The sequence below is a fragment of the Manihot esculenta genome, chromosome 5 (genome assembly GCF_001659605.2).
Source record: "Manihot esculenta cultivar AM560-2 chromosome 5, M.esculenta_v8, whole genome shotgun sequence".
Lineage (NCBI taxonomy): Eukaryota > Viridiplantae > Streptophyta > Magnoliopsida > Malpighiales > Euphorbiaceae > Manihot > Manihot esculenta.
This window is the reverse complement of record NC_035165.2, coordinates 5,127,461-5,143,172: the sequence shown is the minus strand read 5'-3', so window position 1 is coordinate 5,143,172 and position 15,712 is coordinate 5,127,461. Positions and strand designations below refer to the sequence as shown.

Sequence of the window (15,712 nt, the reverse complement as noted above, 5' to 3'; positions counted from 1 at the left end):
CTTTGTAGTGAGCCAATCGATCCATAAAGCTTTGAGTATGCGACCCTCAGGTAAGCCGAAAAGATAAAAGGCAATCCAAAGAAATCCCAACCAAAGCATCTTGGGTCGCAACACTGGGACATGCAGGTCCTTTTCAAGAAATCTCAACTTTAAAATGAAATCATACAAAACAACTACTTATTTACAACTCAATCCCAAAGATAAAGGTGGGGAGAGGCCCACTCTCCATAGAATTAGGTTGTCACTTGCCCTGATAGGATACACAAACTATTGTTACCCGTTGAGAAAAAAAATATTATGAGAGTTTAAAAATTATTTTTACATATAAATAACCCCTAAAATATTTTAAATATCATATTCAGAACTCAATTAATAGAATAAATAAAGAGTGATATTAAAGATATATGAACCCACTAAAAGAATATATGAGTAACTGTCTTACTCTAAAACAATAGCATATCAATTGGATAAATGAAAATTTTTGTTGTTATGCTGAGAGAGAGGATTTTAAACAAGTGTCAGAGTTTTCACCTATCTAAATCTAAACTGTAGTCAACTCAGTCCGATAAATGATATTTTCAGTACTTAAATAGTAATAAACGACAATAGCAACAATACAAAGTTAAAGAAGAGAAAATGTTTGTGCATTCAAACTTGATTATTGACAACTTTGAACTCTAATTAGCTAAATCTTGATAGTGATCGATTTGATTTTCATAGGCGTTTACGTTGCAACTACATATGTTTTTTACGGTGATCACTTTTTTTATAGGCACACTAAATACCACTTAACTAATATATTACAATCTTCAACTTGAGTCCTTATGTGAATTTAGTATGGGAGATGCAAACAACATCATTGATGAGGTTGAATATTACATTTGCTCTTTTAATTAGTAAGGAAGCATAAAAACATAGTAAGAGATGGAGAAATACTCAAATCCTTGAATTTCTAATACATTCATGTTTGTAAATATGAAGATGATGGTAAGATACTAATTACAAATGTTTGTCACTGTTCACTTAGTCACATGGTAAGTGGTTGGATAAATTTATCAATTTTTTAAAATTTTAGATTTTAAATATGATATTTAAAATAGTTTAGGGGTTATTTATCTGCAAAAATAATTTAAAAGGTTAATTTGGATATTGACCTATAATTTAGGAGCTAAAATGTAAAAATTTAAGACTCGTATGATCTCATCATCATCGATTTGGGTTTGTGATTTTACTTTGTTTGCTTGAATTTTGTGATCGTCACCTTCCCTTGCCTAATGGTTTGGTTTGGAGGCTGTTCACATGGTGCTGTTGCAATAGAGGCAGTGTCTGTTTCAAAGACTCTTTATATTTCTGATTCTAGAATTTTTATGTTGTTTGAGTCCAGTGATTTAATATGATTTGTTAGGTTTGGCCTGTTTTGTTGGTTTGATTTGATTTGATGTGTTTATTGAATTGATTGCTTCGATTTGACTTTTTTGCTGTGTTTTAGGCTTTTCTTTGAATTTTGTTATTTCTTAATCTTATGAGTATTGTGAAATGTAATTTTTCAATATTTGTATAAAAAAATTCTAAAGAGAGAAATTTAAATTTGCTTCTAATATATATATTTTATCATATAAAATTATAATATTCTTCTTCTAGATAGTTTTAAGTGACACTGTTAACGTTAGATATTTTTATCTTGAATAAAAGTCATGAATATAGAACAAATATCTTGATATTAAAATCTAAAATTTTAGTTTATCAATATTCCACGTAATTTGTGATTTTATTATTTACACAGTAATAATAATCATAATAATAAAGAAAAAAAAATACTTTTTTGGTAGAAAAAAAAGTCTCTATTAGCACTAAAGTGACTGATAAATATATATATATTTTTTAGACAGCAGCGTGTAGCAACCCTTGTTTTAACAAGAAGTTAATACTTTTTTTAGCGTTAAAATCAATCGCTGTCAAATCCATATTTTCCTTTAATTATTTTTATAAATATAATTTAATAAATAATTATATTATGTATGAAATCTAAAAATTTAATTTATTGTCTATAATTTAGATAATAAATTTTTTTAAAATTAATAAAAAGTAATTATGTCATTATAAATTAACATATATATGTTATAATAATTCAGTAGTTTTAACGATTTATATTAAAATATAATTACTTTTTTATAAAATTAAATAAAATAATAGGTATTTTTTAATTATATTTATAAAAAAATAAAAATTATTACTGCATAGTAAAATTTAAAAGTAATATTTTACTGGGAAATAAAATTTAAAGAGGTCATTGTGCTCTTGACTTGACATTAAAACAGGACCTAAAAAGGAGTATAGGTTTAGAGCCCATCATAGCACTCTAAAGCAAATTGATTCAACCTCACTCGCTCTAATTTGGTGATATGAGAGCAGGCTGTACTGGTTATGCGAGTAGATCTACTTAAAATTGGCATAGCCTATGACATAATAAAAAGTAGCAGAGCAGATCCAGTCACCTTATAACTTTAGCAGTATGCGTATCGAATGAATTAAATGGCTATTTAATAGAGAGGGGTATTCTAATATGTCCGTATATACAGGACTGAGTGACAGAGACAAGTGTCACAATAGCAGAGTGGTGGTTATGCGTCACTAAAAGATCAAAGATAAAAAAAATAAAAGAGTAGAGGGGATATTTTCATATTAAATTTATTTTCGTTCGGTAAATTTTATTTTTTAAATTTTTGAATTTTTAAATATTAATATTAAAATATAAAATAAAATTAAAAATAAAAAAGGGCAATGAGAGACAACTATTTCATTAGTCCACAATAATTCATTAGTAGCAATAATCAATTAAAAGATTGTGCTTGTGAAATTATAAATTTAAAACATGACGAAAGTTCAATAAAAATATTAAAGAAAAACAATAGTTCAAAAAATTTTAATATAATTTAGGCTCAATTTATTTTGCATAAAATATTTTTAAAAAGTATTTTCTGCATTTTTTTATTTTAGAGCATTTAAAAGAATGAAAATATTATAATAAATAAAATAAAACAACTTATTATTTAAAGAGGAAATATTTTTTGAATTTTAAATATCTTATTGATACTATTTAATTTTCCATATATAAATATTGTTAACACTTTTTATTTTCTAATTTTGTAATAAAAACTAAATCAAACCTTAGATTTCTATAAAAAAAATTAAATACTTATTTGAATGAAGAAAAATATTGCTATTTTCAAATAATAATGCTTGATGTAAATAGAGTTTTATAAAAAAAAATGAAATCATCCATTTATAGACTTAGTTCAGTAGAAAATGTATTTGAGTAAATTTGAAAGATTTTAGCTTTAATTTCTTAAATTTCTAATCCCATTTCAAAAAAAAATTAAATTATTTATTTAAATGAGCTTAGAAATTTTAATTTAATAAAAAATAAGAAAATTGAATTTTATTTTTGAGTTAAATTGAGTGTAAATACAAGGTAAATTGAATATATATATATATATATATATATATATATATATATATATAGAGAGAGAGAGAGAGAGAGAGAGAGAGAGAGAGAGAGAGAGAGAGTAAAGTTATGTATATATATATATATACTTAAGTGCGGTTTTGGCTGTAATCCAGTCATGATTTGGAAGGATTGGTGGGGTTTTTAGGTGAATAAGTGGATATCCAAAAATATATAAAAAAAAAGTGAAAGTAATTGCTGAGTAGGACCAGTTGAAAATTTTTTAAATCTTATCATGATAAGCTTTACCAATTTTATAAGATATTTACGTCTGCTTATAAATGGGCATATATAACCCCACATGTTTATCTTTTTTAAACATATAAATAAAAGAATGCAACTATGCAGTGATAAGCCATCAAGCTGGACTGAATGGCGTGATTGAATTGAAATCCCCAGTTAAGCCTATGGAAATAGAAAGGGAAAAAATTAATGGGATTCCAAGTCTAACCAACAACATACACACTTTTGACGATTTACATGCAATCAGGGAAACTGTGGGAGTAATATATTTTTAGGCAATGATGTTGATTGGCTGTGTCGTCTCTCCGACAAAAGTCATTGCTTTCTACAACTTGCAAGATTTGTGCTTTCAGCTGTGTCACTTCCATTATTTTTGCATTACGTAATTATCCGATATAAGCCAAATATGGCCTCTCTTTTTCCTCCATTCCTACGTGGTCTAGCTGCCCAACTACGAAAATCCATTGCCCATTTTCAGAGATGGGGAGAAAATAAGACAGAAAAAAAAACAAACATTGAAAAAAATGATGAAGATGATGATGAAGTTGACGCCAAGTTTTCTAATAAATCATTATATATAATGCAGTCAATATCTGTGTTTCATACGATACAAGAAATGTAATTTTGTAGCATCAAATTTGGCAATTAATTCTCACCATTAAAAAATTTAGTCTTGCCATAATGATCATATTGCAAAATTGAATAAATAAACTTATAATATTATTTAAAAATTATTAAAAATTACAGACAACTTTTAAAATAAAAAACATTTTTTTTTTATAAAGCCTTAATATAATAATTCCAAGTGTTGTTTTAATCCGACTGAAACTGCATTTAATTGAAAGACCAAACCTGCCAACAGTACACTCATAACAGCAGTGGAATATTAACAGCATTTATCAAATTTGTTTTTTTTTTAAAAAAAAATGAATTTATGCATTAAAAAAAATTAAGTGGGTTGGTCAGTTTGGCTATTGGCGTTTATATATATAGATAAATATATAGGGAAAATAATAATTTAAGAAGATGTTAAAATCCAAAAGCCAAAAAAAGCTTGGTCACCTTTGAGTCAGGAGACAGAGGCGAGTGGGGTTAGTCAGGGAGAGGTGAGCTAATATCCAGTAGAAAAGGTAAGGTTTTCAATTAAAAAGGGGCGGCCTCAGGGAGATTGAGAAGAGCCATCAGCCGAAAAATTTCAGAAAAAAACAATTAATCCCGGCTGTGTGGAAAAATGGTGGACTCAAAATGGGCATATGCATCCTGTGTCCACGTGCATTGTACCAAATTGGTGTTTTAATTCCTCCTCCACCTCATCTCATGTGATTTCATTCCTCACATCTAAAAATTCTTCACTTTCTTCGCTCTTTCGTAATTACCACCTATTTATTATTCCCACCCATCAACTTGCTTTGTATCTGTGCACTGCTGCTGCATGCATGCTAGTTAGAGCATATTGTTGGAAAACTAAGTGGAATTAATGTCTCACATTAGGAATCTATCAGATAAATAATCACTGATGCAAGCTCATATTAACAATGAATTAATATTATGAGCTTATAATCCAAACACTTTTTCAGAATTTTACATACTAAGAGAAATAATTCTCATTCAGGCTTTCATACAAAATTTTACCACACATTTATACTATAACTTTACATAGATTCAGTCTAAATAAGTATTTTCTGTATTAATGTTTGATTTTGATTGCAAGTTTTAGCCATTCATAAATTATATAGTGGACGCTTCACCCAAACATCGTGAGATCGAGGTCATATGATCAGTTACTTAATCCTCTTTGCTTTTTGTTTGATTTTATTCTGGAATAAACAACCTACACCAGATAGAACTAAACAAATTAGTACCCAATAATCATATGATGTAATAATATAATGGTTTGAGTTTGGTATTCTCAATCATGCTTCATATCTCAAATTCTCATTGGACACGAAATATATATATAATTGTATATGCATGAGACCATCACCAGCCACCAGGTGCATTATTACTACGCATGAGTTCCACTTTCCAGGAATCAAATTCTAATCCATGCGTCCAAAAAGCAAAGGAAAAAGATCTGCCTGTCGACAAAGGATCCATGCATCTAAAACCCCAAGTTCTTAAATATATAATCAACACAAATGAATGAAAAAAATGCATAATAGACCACCCCAGATGTGCACGTTTGAAACTTGTCTAAATCAAGACAGCTAGCTAAAACAATATAGCCACTCTAATCTTAATTTCGTGAAAGAGACTTTGTTTTTATTAGTCAATGATGATTAAGCATTCGTGATGCTTAACTTTCACTTTCCTCTGTTTCATGACTGTATCCAACCATGTCACGCTTCTTTTGCTCCCTCTTCCAAACTTGTTGCTTCTCACGCTTTTCCTTTTCATTTCCGTCATTTTATTTTAATTTCTCCTGTGCATGTGGGCCTTACTGATTCAGAACATCTCAGCCGTTCGTTTCTTCATTCCTTGTTCTATTTATACCCTGATGCTCTCGCCTTGCAGTTGCACCTCCTCACTGCCAACACACTCATCTTTCATTACAAGTTCCTCCACTTCTCTTCTTCCTTTAAACCTGGCCCTTCATATCTTGCTCCTTTAATTTTCTTTGCATTTCAGATCAATATTTGCTCTTCAGTGACACTGCATCAATGGCTTGTCTTCATATTTTCAAAGAGGTCAGTGAAATTTCTCCAAGCTATTCCATCTCACTCATCTCCTTGTATATCTATTTCAGTTATTATTCCTCCTCTTGGGTAATAATCAGGCTCGTCATAGTTGGCTGAGGGCTGCCAACTTCTCACATTCATAACATATTATGCATAAATAAATTCAAAGCTAATTACATGATAAAAAAGAGGAGACGCGTGCCTTTTTCATCTCTAAATGTTGAAAACTCGTTGGATCAAATTTACAGGACAAGGTAGACGGGAAGATGAAAAAGAAAGAGGCAGTTTACACCCAAGATGGAAGCGTGGATGGACATGGTCATCCAGCAATCCGGGATAGAACGGGAACATGGTTCGCCGGAATTCTAATACTAGGTAATTAATCATACATGTCTCCTCCATTTATTTTCCACGTATATTTATATATGCATTTTCAAGAAAAACTTGTCTCTCCCAAAACATAAATTAATAGATTCTTTCATGAAAAGATACGGATGGGCAGACCTAAGAATTTCTACCGAGAGAGAAATCGGTTAAACTTGCGATTGTTATGTATCCTTGCAGCGTTTTAGTGCAATAAATGAAAAATAGTTAAGGGTAAAGTAAAAGACTTATTGAAAAGAAATTTCTACTCAGTACTCATTAAGCTTGACCAAGGCATTCTTTTAGTTTATATGACGAAATATCACGCTTTATTTCCTTTCTGTCAGATCAATCAGTCTTTCTTCTTTTTTTTTTTTTTCTAGAAAAATATCAATCAGTCAATTGGATTAATAAAAACCCTATCCATATTGATATATACCCATCAAAATCTTTATTTTTTGAAAAAATATACATAATTATATATATAGAAAAATATCCTTAGTCAGCTTTCCATTGTGAGACTATAAATATATAAATATATAGCTAATTAAAAGGCGATATTTATTACACTAAAGTATTAGTTTGATAATAAATATATCAAAATAAATTTGAGAGATCTCAATTTTTGCTCTTTCAATTTTTTTATTTTTAATTAAAAACAAAAAAGCGATATTTATTTAAATTAAATTTATATAAATTGCTAATATAAATGAATATTAAATTTATTAAAAATTATATTCATAATTTAAATGTATAGATAATTTTTTTTTATATATTTAAAAACTTCTACCACATGCAAAACTTTTTCTTAGTTTAGGTTATTGAAGATGTTATCAATAATAGATATTTTTAAGCCAGACATTAAAGCTTAAAAGTGAATATTTAATTGAATAAAGCAATAGATATTTGATATAAGTCTATTCCTTTTTTCTACACAAATTCTTGTTTTTTTTTTCAAATTCGTCCTGCCTTGAGCAAATACGTGCACTGATTTAATACGCTAATGATAAATAAATTTTTTAAAAAAAAGATAAGTACTATTTAAATTATGATTAATTTATTTATTTTTCAATAAATAATATTTATTAAGGTGGTTTATGTGATGGGCCATCTCCTTCCTAAATTCACTAATATGAGAGATATGATGTATTTAAATTAAGAGCAATTCTCCTGTCTATATTCAGTGAATCAAAAGATATGCAAAATAGACGGATGCATGTTCAGCCAACTTTTTTCCTTTAAAAAAAGCATAATAATAAATTTAGCCATAAAATATTTGGATAAATTATAATTTAATTTTTATAATTTAAATAATAATTTTTGAATAAATAATACGATAATGTATATTAAAATTACAAGATCAAGTAGCTGACTTGTAAAAATACATGGATTAATTTATAAGTTCTATAAAATTATAGAAATTAAATTGTAAAGTTTAAACTTTTTTTTTTTTTTTTTGTAAATTACTATATCACCTAGGATTCCCTTATGTGAAACTAAAAGATAATTGATTGTTAGTGGTGAATAATGGGAGCTAATGTGGGATTTGCAGTGAATCAAGGGCTAGCCACGTTGGCATTCTTTGGAGTGGGAGTGAACTTAGTTCTGTTTCTGACAAGAGTGTTGGGCCAAGACAATGCAGCTGCAGCAAACAATGTGAGCAAATGGACTGGAACTGTTTATATCTTCTCTCTCCTGGGAGCCTTCCTCAGTGACTCCTACTGGGGCAGGTACAAGACCTGTGCCATCTTCCAGGCCATCTTTGTCGTCGTAAGTTAAAGGACTTTATAAATATTCCTCATGTTTCATGGAAACTAAGCAATTTTTTTAATGGTGTACTGTTCTGATTTAAATATTTAATGACAGGGTCTGGTCTCCTTGTCTCTGTCATCTTACATATTCTTACTCAAGCCCAGAGGGTGTGGCAATGATCAATTTCCATGTGAATCCCACTCAAGTTTCCAGATTGCTCTGTTCTATCTCTCCATCTACCTTGTTGCGCTAGGAAATGGAGGGTACCAGCCCAATATAGCTACATTGGGGGCTGATCAGTTTGATGAAGAACACCCTGAAGAAGGGCACTCGAAGATTGCCTTCTTCAGCTACTTTTATTTGGCTTTGAATCTTGGGTCTCTTTTTTCAAACACTATATTGGGCTATTTTGAGGACCATGGGATGTGGGCACTGGGATTTTGGGCGTCTACAGGCTCTGCTGTTTTGGCTTTGGTCTTGTTTCTCATTGGGACTCCCAGGTATAGGCACTTCAAACCTCAAGGCAATCCTCTCTCTCGGTTTTGTCAAGTGGTGGTTGCTGCAACTAGAAAGTGGAAATTTGAGATGGTTCAAAATCCCGAGGATATGTTTGAAGTAGATGAAAAGAAGTGTTCCAACGATGGCGACAGAAAGATAATCCACACCGATGGCTTCAGGTAAATAATTTTATATGCTCCTGCGATTCTGTGATTATTATTCTTCTTCATATGCTGATGAGTTTGCTAAATCTTGGCAGATTCTTGGACAGAGCAGCCCTTGTCACACCCAACGATTTCTCTGATAAGGAGAATTACATTCTTAATCCATGGCGTCTTTGCACAGTTACACAAGTGGAAGAAGTCAAGTGCATATTGAGACTCCTCCCAATCTGGCTATGCACAATTCTATACTCAGTAGTATTCACTCAAATGGCATCCCTCTTCGTTGAACAAGGCGCCGCTATGAAAACTACCATCTCAGGCTTCCACATTCCTCCAGCAAGCATGTCCAGTTTTGACATAATCAGCGTCGCAGTATTCATATTCATCTACAGGAGAGTTCTGGACCCCCTTTTTGCCAGGCTAAGAAAAGATCCAAGAGGCCTCACCGAGCTTCAGAGAATGGGAATCGGCCTAGTTATCGCAATAATAGCAATGATCTCTGCAGGGGTGGTAGAGTTATTCAGATTAAAGCATGCACAAAAAGGAAAAACTTGTACAAGCTGCAAGAGCGCGAGTTCTTTAAGCATTTTCTGGCAAATTCCACAGTATGTACTGATAGGAGCATCAGAGGTATTCATGTACGTAGGACAATTAGAATTTTTCAACGGACAAGCACCAGATGGATTGAAAAGCTTCGGCAGTGCACTTTGCATGACATCCATATCTCTGGGGAACTACGTGAGCAGCTTGCTGGTCACAGTCGTGATGAAAATTTCTGCGACAGATGACATGCCAGGATGGATTCCAGGAAACCTGAACAAAGGTCACCTAGACAGATTTTACTTTCTTCTGGCAGCTTTGACGAGCGCAGATTTCATAGTATATATTATATGCGCAAAATGGTACAGGTATATCAAGTTTGAGGGCAAGTGTGATGCCATTGCTGATAACAACGTCGACGATCAAGAAGCCGACCATAGAGTTTGATTGCTGATTAGTAGTGCTTAATTTCATTTTTCATTTATATAGCATGCATCGTAGCAATGAAACTGGAGGACTTGATTTTCACTTGTCTCCAAGTTGAGCATGAGGGTTTCCAAAATGTTCATTTGTATCTTAGCAATGAAACTTAGAGGACTTGATTTGAATTTTAATTAATTGATTAATCACGACCTCATCTATATTGTTTAATTATAATAACAAGATTGAATTTTAATTATCGGAAAAATAGAAAATATAACCGTCTTCATATATATATATATATATATAAATTTAAAAAAAAACATATTTAAATTTTCGGAATTACATTATAATAATTAATGAATTGTATTTGTAATTTATACATGGTTCTAAATTAACCATATAACATTTTCTAAGAAAAGGCCAATGCTTATTTAAATGTGGTAAATCATTAATTGAAAATATAAATATATGGCTAATGAGATCTACGTATTTATATTTTCTGTATATAATATATCCACTCTAAGTAAAATTTTCTCTAATTCTTTTACGAGTCTTTGTATTGTTTATGTGGTCTCTAAAATTTAATATAAATATATGCAACTATAATTTATACATTTTTTCCCTATATATTTTTTTTGCCATGCAAACAATGATAAGATTACAAAGGTGGTAAAGATTATAAAAGTTGAGACGATTCCAAAAAATTATAAAAATAAATAAACTCTGAAAAGTTATAAAGAAACTAATCCAAAGGCAACAAATTATGTAAAGAAAGTTTAGCAACTAATTTAATAAAACGATTAACCAAACGAGGCACTAGAGAAAACTTGAGATGCGTAAACCTATAATGAAAGTGACTGTAGAGCTAATGTCCCAAGGAAGAAAAGGAAGATTACCTACTAAGAGCTGCATGAAGTATAGAGGAATTTGTCTCACACTCAATAGCCCAATAACTTGCAGCCGATGCCCACAACACATCGTCAACAGATGAACACTAAAGTTTTTTAGTAAATCTAAAAAGGATAGTGTTCATACTATCAAATGCAATAACAATTATAACCGTTAAAGAAAATTGATTATTTCAAATTAAATCGCAATTAAGTTTAATAAAACCATAATAAGGAGGATGTCAAACCGAGTCCAAAGGCACGCCAAAGGAGTTGGCTTGAGAAGAGGAGTGATAAAAAAATATGCCACTAAGTTGAAATTGATGAAGATCAAAAGATATCTAGCGAGAGATAGCATGAGGATCAGACTGTAATTTGTTAAAAATATAGATGTTCTTTACTTTCTAAATATGCCACAATGTAAGAATAACCACTGTTCAAGAGATAAGGACCATAAGAATGTGAAAGCGAGGAGTCTAACAAATCCTCCCACCATTGAACAAAAGTAGGAAAACTTGAAGGAGAAGTCTTATAGTCTGATAGATTTAGAAACCAAACTGTCGTGGAAAAATTAGATAAGAAAAATAAATATTCAATGGTTTTATATTAAAATTGACACATTGAAAAAAGAGAGGAAGGCACTAGATGTCGATCAAGCAAATTAGCTAAGATAGGTAAAGCTCCATGAAAACTACGCTAGAGAAAAACACGCAACTTAGGTGTGACCTGAGCAGTCTAAATGCTTTTCCATATATGGCTAGAGGAATTCAAAGATCGATCAAAAGTAAAAGCACAGTTTATCAGAAGACGATAACCTGATTGAATTGCATACTGCCCATTGGACGTAAAATGACAAATCCAGTAATTACTTATACCAAGTGGAACAACTGGAACGAACAAGATAACTGGTACAAAAAAAGCGTTAAAAAGTGTATGCACCAGTCATTGATACCAAGATAAAGATGGATGATCAATTAGATTAGCCACCTTAGTAATGCTAAGAGGGCAAAAATTAGGTTATGGAGCAATAAAATGGGTGTTAGTGAACCCAGAGATCGTGCAAACCAAAACATGCAGCGGAACAAAAATTTTAATATCTAAATTACCTCCTGGAACCCAAGTGATCCATTTAATTCGAAAAAAAGGATTTGAATTTTAACCTTTTAGAAGTTTTTGAAATATTTAGTGGACTCTAGGTGCTGCTTTTCATGAACACCCTTTGCTAGTATCAACACGAATACTTGCCGTCTAGAGCGCTAGCTCTTGGAACGGTTAGGACTTCTATGTTTCTCTTTTTCTTTTTCTGAAGTGTGCGTGAGGTCTCAACTCTCTTACTCTTAGAAAACGTGTTTCTATTACGTGGTCTAACAAAAAAATAGTTATCGATATATTTATCCAATTGAAATTGGAATGGATAGAGAAATTGTTGTTATCCCAATCCATATCAAATATAGATTGTTTTATTAATATTATTATTTTAAACATTATTATCTAATAATAATAATAATAATAATAATGTCTAGTCCAATAATATATTTTTTGTATGCGACCCGATAGACCCGCATTAATTGGCAGTAGACTTAATATTTATTAAAGCCTATAAGTCATAAGCGGTTTTTAGTAAGACATTATAACTACACAATTAATATAATAATTGATTGCGCAATTAGAACCTTATAGTAAAATATGTATTAATCCATTTGTTATATGATATCTAGTTTGAACATATGTCATATTCAGTGTCATATATATATTGTTAAAACTTATGATTACTCCAAGTAGACTGATAAAATCAAATATCATTGATTACGCTATCAATTTATTTGAGCACGACAATGTATTTCTCAGTCTGACTTATCGAAGGACCTAGAAGATATTTCTCTCAGAGAAAGGGAAAAATTCTATTTTGATTGTTCAATATCCTCTATATAATTTCTATCATACTCAATCATAATCTTTATAATTATCCGATTAAAAACAACGTTTGATTATATCAAAAAATAATAATAGTTCTTATGTTGAAAATTATGACAATCTCAAGTCCAAAGATTAATTTATAACTATTATGAGATTCATTAATGATACTAATCCATATAGTGATCTTAACATGTATCTATCAAATACTTTATTCTCTAACAAATATTATGATATTGATTTGCATCACCATGCACATATCATCTCATGATTATCAATTAATATGCATACTATTTATATATATTATTATCTCTATAATAATAAGAACCATAGATATAAATCATTATTATGTAACATGTAAACAAATAACAATGATGACAAAATCTCTTTATTAATAACAAAATGAGTAAAAATAAAGGTCCAAATTAATGGTTTAGGACACATACACTAATAATGGAATGCCAAAGGAATCCAAGGATCATATTAGAGAGAAGTGGATATACATCTCCAATATGCAAACTAGTTCAAAGGCGAATAACATCTTGCCCCATAAGCAAACTTTGGCACATCCAAGAACTACCTCTCTTAGGAGACGCATGCCAAAAAGACGAACGAGGAAAGTAAATGCCCTTTAGTAAACAAGCCTATAAACTACCCTGGTTATGGAGCAGTCGCTAACACTATTTTGCTAAACAAGTAAGATTAAAATTTTCAAAATCTCTAAAGCCAAATCTGCCATGAAACATGGAAATACAAGACCGTTATCAACTAACCCAATGTAGCTTATGGCGATGGACATCATTGCCCCAACAAAAATTAGAAATCAAACTGTTCAATTTTGATGACACCTATTTAGGAAACAAGAAAATAGATATTGAGTTAGAGGGAATAGCAGATAAAACATATTGAATCATAGTGACACGACCAACCTGAAAGAGTAGTTTATGTTTTCAAAATTGAGTTTTCAATTGAATCTTGTCCAGAATAACTGAAAGAACCTATTAGCAAGAATGACCCAAGAGAACGGGAAGGCTCGGATATTGACAAGATGAGGAAACCTCTTGCATACCAATTCACCGTAAAATTGTACATTTCAGATTAGAAAGCGTATGTTTGCTAAAGAAAATATGAGACTTTTGTTAATTAATAATTTGTCCTGTGGCTAAAGTATAAGACTGGAGAATTCCAAATAGAGTACTTGTTTATTGTCTAAAAGCACATACAAGTAATAAAGTATCATCAATGAAAAGAACATCAAGGATAGGAGGAGCAGAACAAGCAACCTTAATACCCTTGAGAAGCCCATGAGCATGAGCCGAAGATAATAAATAAGATAAAAAGCTGAGAGAAAGAGAGAAATAAATAAGAAGACAACGAGTCCCATTATCATATACTCCGAGAATGCTGAAAAGGAGCAGTAGGAGTACTATTGACCAAAACTGAAAAATTAACAATGATAACGCACTGCATGATCATACGACCTAATAGGAGCAAAGCCAATCTGAGTAAGGACTTTGCGAAGAAAACACCAATTCACTTGATCACAAGTCTTGTGCATATCCAATTTCAAAGCTAAAGAATGGAGTTTGCTGTTTGGACGCTCGAAGATAGTGAAAAACCTCGTGTAGTTACAATATTATTTCTCTTATTTCATTTCCTCTATTTGATGTACAAATAATAGTTTTTGAGAAATCAATTTCCTTTTTCAACTTTTCTCAATCCTAAGTATACAACATGCTTATTAAATTTAAATTAAAATAATATTTATATTTTTTAACAATGCAAGTTGCGTTTATCGTGGCCCTAAGGCAGATTGTACAAAAGCGCTAATTCAATTCAAAAGTCTATGAGAACAAGTCAAACCAACCACAATCCAACCCAAATTCAAATTTAGACCAAAAATCAACTTACAACTTAAAATACATAACCCAAACGCCAACCCAAAAATTCATTCACCGACCAAATTGACCCAGCATCCCCAAAGCATAAAACCACTGTCGAAGAAAGATAACACCAAATAGAGACAATCAATTGATTAAGGGGCTAAATTCAATTTCAACACTATAATCTCCAGAGAAATAAACATAAACTAAACTTCAAAATTGCATGCAACAACACATAGAAAATTCAAGAGATACGATCGGACAAAGTGGCTCTAAAAGAAAAACAATTGCAAAGGAGGAGGCACATCACAGTTGATCTGTCTAAGGAAATATTATCTACTGATAAGCAGTAAATGTTACACAATAGAGATTCTCCTGCGAATATTAAAACAGAACCATTGCCCCTATAATGGCAACATGTTTAAAATTGCACTCTCAGTCACAAACAACAAAAATCTATAAAAGAAAAAAAAAAAAGAATACAACCATTGCACTCAATAAGAGGGAATTAAGAAAACCAACAAAACTAAAAGAAAGCAAAGAAGAGAGAAAACAACAAACAACGAAACGAAAACGAAAGAAAAAAAAAATCAAAAATAGAAAATTTTCTAGTTTTAAATTACCGCTTCAGCCTCCAATTAGAAGATTCGGCTACCTGTGGTCCACCTGTGGCTGTGCCGGCAATCAAAATCCTTCTTCTATTCTTAGTCTTCTAATCATCAATTTCTCTCTCGTTCGCGAAACATCGAGTGCCTTTCTCAAAAATTAATGTTTATTTATTAATTAGTATGATAATAAATTAATATAAAACAGATTTATATCATAAAAATATGACAGAATGTAAGAATTATTTAGATCTTTT

At 31.0% G+C, this 15,712-nt stretch overlaps 1 protein-coding gene across 1 annotated transcript; it reads left to right on the top strand.

Moving 5' to 3' along the window:
- Positions 1 to 6,256: 6,256 nt before the first annotated feature.
- Positions 6,257 to 10,357, top strand: LOC110615634 (protein NRT1/ PTR FAMILY 7.2). The gene is made up of 5 exons (XM_021757622.2): positions 6,257 to 6,435; positions 6,675 to 6,801; positions 8,342 to 8,559; positions 8,656 to 9,218; positions 9,299 to 10,357. Exons 1-5 carry the CDS (start codon positions 6,409 to 6,411, stop codon positions 10,188 to 10,190), a joined length of 1,827 nt encoding a protein of 608 aa, XP_021613314.1. The 5' UTR covers positions 6,257 to 6,408; the 3' UTR covers positions 10,191 to 10,357.
- Positions 10,358 to 15,712: the final 5,355 nt, after the last annotated feature.

Excerpts from the sequence above, each read along its gene's own strand:
- LOC110615634 (XM_021757622.2), top strand. The coding sequence starts at position 6,409 with ATGGCTTGTCTTCATATTTTCAAAGAG. Across the intron at positions 8,560-8,655 it reads TCCAGGCCATCTTTGTCGTC|GGTCTGGTCTCCTTGTCTCT; the intron begins GTAAGTTAAAGG and ends ATTTAATGACAG. Across the intron at positions 9,219-9,298 it reads ATCCACACCGATGGCTTCAG|ATTCTTGGACAGAGCAGCCC; the intron begins GTAAATAATTTT and ends AAATCTTGGCAG.